The sequence below is a fragment of the Mastomys coucha genome, unplaced genomic scaffold (assembly GCF_008632895.1).
Source record: "Mastomys coucha isolate ucsf_1 unplaced genomic scaffold, UCSF_Mcou_1 pScaffold21, whole genome shotgun sequence".
NCBI lineage: Eukaryota > Metazoa > Chordata > Mammalia > Rodentia > Muridae > Mastomys > Mastomys coucha.
Genome location: NW_022196904.1, coordinates 107,077,240 through 107,081,946, shown reverse-complemented (window position 1 = coordinate 107,081,946; position 4,707 = coordinate 107,077,240). Strand labels below are relative to the sequence as shown.

General features: G+C 44.9%; 1 protein-coding gene across 1 annotated transcript in view; it reads left to right on the top strand.

Annotated features, from left to right (window-relative positions):
* Arl6ip1 (ADP ribosylation factor like GTPase 6 interacting protein 1) overlaps nucleotides 1–2,529 on the top strand; it is an 8,717-nt gene extending 6,188 nt beyond the window's left edge. The window contains exons 5-6 of the mRNA XM_031388032.1: nucleotides 17–101; nucleotides 960–2,529. Coding sequence (XP_031243892.1) covers nucleotides 17–101; nucleotides 960–1,078 — 204 coding nt within the window. The 3' untranslated portion in view covers nucleotides 1,079–2,529. The remainder of the gene's footprint in view (nucleotides 1–16; nucleotides 102–959) is intronic.
* The last annotated feature ends 2,178 nt before the right edge of the window (nucleotides 2,530–4,707 follow it).

Genomic DNA, 4,707 nt, shown 5'->3' with positions numbered 1-4,707 from the left:
TTTTTTTTTTTGCCAGTACTTCATGACCATGATCATTTCTCTTGCTGCCATTGCTTGGGTGGGACAGCAAGTCCACAACCTGCTTCTCACCTACCTGATTGGTAAGTCATTGAAGAAACATCACATGCATCTTAGCAGGGAAAGCTGACGGTAGTGTGTGGTCAGTAAATAGATTATTGAGTATTCACCGGGCCTGTGGGAGTGTCGCAATGTGAAAATGAAGGGTTTCAGCCTGTGCTGGGGTCATAGCTTATTTCGTAGGGTGCTTGCCCTGTGTCACCAAGGCCTGCGTTTGATACCCAGTACTTGATAAAGCTGTCATTCCAGCACCTAGATGCTGAAGGAGTAGAAGTTCAAGATCATCCCTATCTGTCAGGTTCAAAACCAGCCTGGCTACAGATTCAAGTCAGGACTTAAGGTAGAACTCCATGCTTAAAAACACTTGCTTGGTTCGATTCCCAGCTCACAGCAGCCTATGACTGTAGTCTCAGGGAATCTGATAGCCTCTTTTGGCATTTGTGGGCACTGGGCACACATATAGTACATATATATACATGTAGGCAAAGCACTTGTGTATACACATAAAATACAAATCTTAAAGATAAAAAAAAGACTGGCCCTTGTTTTCCAGGAATTCATTAAAGCCTGGTAGGAAGTGAGCAGAGAGGAGGAGTGAGATAGAAAGCACAGCAGTGTGGACCTGAGTGCTCGCTGGCTGCTGGCTGCTGGCTGCTGGCTGCTGGCTGCTGGCTGCTGGCTGCTGGCTGCTGGCTGCTGGCTGCTGGCTGCTGGCTGCTGGCATGAGCGTGAGCGTGGATGCTGCAGTGTCTTTGGCCTGAATCCTGATGGATAACTTTTGTGTCACTCTCTCCACAGTCCACCTGCTTCCAACTGTAGTCATCTTTAGAGAGTTAAATACTGTCTCCTCAACTTCATTTTTATTATTTTTTTATTTCTAGTGACTTTTGTGCTGTTGCTTCCTGGACTGAACCAACATGGCATCATTCTGAAGTACATTGGAATGGCCAAGAGGGAGATCAACAAGCTTCTCAAGCAAAAAGAAAAGAAAAATGAGTAGTGTGGCTGCTGCGGAGTGTGCCCTGGCCCTGGGAGCAGTTGTCCAGTGCTGTCTGGACACTGAAATGTTACAGTGGCTCCATTGCTTCCCTCACTCTGCCCTTGTTAGTAGAGATTCTCACAGGCCAGGCTTTGTGCTATGCCGAATGCCAGGTGTAGCTGGGTACATTCCTGTCACTATGACTTGTTTCATTCAATTTTTATTTTTGACAACTTCCTTTAAAATACTAAAGTGGTGAACTTTACTGTTTTGTACAGTGAACTGTGACTTTGCGTAATTGTCGATGTTTGCTTTAGCTATATTCAAGGTAGTGGTTGTGGCTACAGGAAGCTGGTTCTACTGTCTGCTTCCACAGTCTGCTTAACAAACTGTCTTTGTGAGTACAGAGATCGGGTTTACCACTTCTGATGAAGAGACCACTTTAGATTCATTCCTGATTTTCCACGGTGGGAGAATACCCATGGAATAAGAAAAAATTAATTCCACACCCTAGTGTGTGTAAGCTCCTCATAGGAAACAGCAGTTTGAGGGAGCGTTGCCCCTTTGTTCCTGTGGGGAATCTGACAGGCTTTGACTGACCTCTCATTCCCTTTGCACTGCTTCAGGTTAGTTCTATCCCATAATGGCTTTTGGGCAACAAGCTTTCAGAAGATTGTATTTGAGGATTTTAGCAGTTTCTTTGTTCCAGATTTTCAGCTGACTTAAAATGTTTGTGACTTTACTGTAAGGCCAGCCAGGGATAAAAGTATCCTTTTGTCCGCTGAGTAGAAAACTAGATTATCTATTAATATTTAAGACCAGGAAAAAAAAGGATTTAAAAGTAAGCCTAGAAAATCTCATTTGTTTTCATAGTATTGGCTATATTTCAGTCACTCCAGCTTTGCACTTGAGAGACGGTGTTTACTGGTGTTTGACTTTCCCTTTGACATTTCTCAGAAAAATGCAGGGCTACAGCTGAGAGCAGACTGCTGATTGGTGACTCTGGTCTGCATAGCTTTTGCAACTCCTTAAGCTTACTGTGATCATGTGCCCTCTCAGTAGGTAGGCTTTTAGAGCAGTTGAAATCTGCAGAACTGAACCTCTGAGGGCCAAAATAGGACACATTTGGGAACAACTCCTTAACCCATGAACTAGCTGTGTAATATGGTTTGTGGATCCATTGCACTGATGCTGTGAAGCCTGACCCTGTCTGTATCTGTCTCTGTTCTCTCACCTCCCAAGCACTGTAAGCGGTGGTGCCTCTTGTAGCATGTGTATTTTTTAATGTTTCATGACACCCACTTTGATTTTACATGTTTTCTTGTAAATAAGCCTGCCTTCCTACCTGGAATTTGTGTGTGTGACTAATACATGTTCTACCAGTTAACTACTTTGGCAGTTTTAATCATTTCTTCTACTTTGTTTTGTGGTAAAAGGGGAAAAATTAAAAACCAGTTGGAACCTTTTTGTCTCACTTTCTTTGTTAATTGTTTGAGTTTATTAATCTGACTAGTGACCTCCCTGTTGTCATTGCAGCTCTCTAAAGCACACTATGTCAGATGGAAAGGGAGAAGAGGGGACCCTACAATATGAGGGAGGGACCAGCAGGGGACAGTAGAAGCTCAAAAGAGCATGCACTTCTCCCAAAGAAGGTGGTTGATAATCATCAGTAGGTGACATTTGTCTGCCTTTTAAAATTTTGACCTGAAGTTGGGTGTCACAACTTGGGGTCTCATTGGGAACAGGCTCTACCCTTAAGCACATAGTTCCCTTTCTGGAGGTTCAAGTAAAAGCCATCACAAATCCTATGGCTTTGAAATTGCTGACTTGTAATCTCTTGAGACAAGCCCAGACTACATGGGAAGACTTCAAAAGTTCAAAATCACAAAAGGACACTCCAGTGGTAATTGCAGTAATGGCTCAGGTCAGTGGTATCTGAGTGCCCTCCTGAGGTTCTATCATTTTAAAGTTCACATGGAGACATTAAGAAAGAGCTGGGCTGAGCTGGGCGGTGGTGGCGCACACCATTAATCCCAGCACTTGGGAGGCAGAGGCAGGTAGGCTAACCTGGTCTACAGAGTGAGTTCCAGGACAGCCAGGGCTACACAGAGAAACCCTGTCTCGAAAAAACAAACAAACAAAAAAAGCTGGGCCAAGAAGGAAAATGGATCCTGAATGTTTCCCTGTGCCCTATAAGACTGGGGGCTTTGGTACTTTTAGACAGGCACATGTAAAACCTGGGCAGGCCTTAGACTCCTGGCCCTTCTGCCTTCACCTTACACAGTCCTGTGTCACTTCACCCAACCTAGTTTTTAGGTGTAAGGTGTAGTTAAATGCCAGCAGCTCATCTTTCACTAGTTTTAATTTGCCTCTAACAAATCACAAATGTGAGTCAGTTTCTAGTGGGATTTTTTTTTTCCACTTCCCTCCAGCCCAGCCACCCCAAATTTTCCAATTTCTACACAAGTGCACTTCCCCAACCCACCCCAGCCTCTAGGAGCTCATCCTGAGGGCATCTAGATGCTGTGGTACACCAAGGCCACATAACAATACACTGGGATCAGCTAGTCAAATCCCCACTAAAGCTAACTAGTATCTCAGACTAGTTAACTATCACCCCTCCCCACTACTGCTTTGATCTGAATTCCTGAAGTGTTCCTATTGGGTCTATGTTAAGGAAATAGGGAGACTGAGACAGGATGGTGAGTTTGAGGTCAGTTGGAAATACCCAGACCTGTGCTCAAAATCCTTATAAACCTTAGAAAAGTGAGTGGTCCTTCTGTCCGGTACATTATGACTGGGAATGAAGAATCCCCTGAGGTGAGAGAGGTGGAGGGGACTCTGGCTAGCCTGAGCATGACAAAGATGGCTCTGGCAGGCCTTGCTCTTCTCCATTCCTTCCTCTTTGCTAGCCACCAAGATCTCTTATTTGGTCACTTCCTTCTGAGGTCTAGATTTCAAAGGATTGAGGTTCAGCAATCAAAAGTCCCCTTGGGGCTGCCCTAATTAACCTGTCCAATCAGAGTTAAACACCTTATCCTAACGTGAGGTTTCTCCCTTTACCCTAATAAACTGCTTACCTAAGGACCACACCTGTCTCCTCTCTCTACGCAGAGGTAGTCCTTTGTTCCTCAGGACGTATATATCCTTCCCTCCTTCTCCCTTGTTCCCTTCTCCTTCTCCCTGACTCTCTTTGTCTTTTATTCCCTGTCCTTTGTTCCTCTGGGGAAAATAAATCTTTGAGCTGAGGACTTGGCCTCGGGCCAAGTACTGGTGGTTGTATCATTCCGGTTATAGAGATGGGGAAACTGATTTGTCCACTCATTTTTTTTCTTCAGCTATGTATTGAGGGCTTACTATGTGGCAGGTGCTTCTCCAGAATTAGTGTGAAGAGCAATGAACAAAGTTTACGGAACCTCTGTAGGTTTGAAGCATAATGGTCCAGGCTAGGAGACAATAGATTCATGTCTGGTGTTACCCCAGTTCCCAGGCAGAAGTGAGGCAGACAGAACACTGGGCTACATAATAAGAGGAGCCATGGTAGTAATCCCTGTTCAGAGGTTGAGTCAAGCCGGGCGGTGATGGCGCACGCCTTTAATCCCAGTACTTGGGAGGCAGAGGCAGGAGGATTTCTGAGTTCGAGGCCAGCC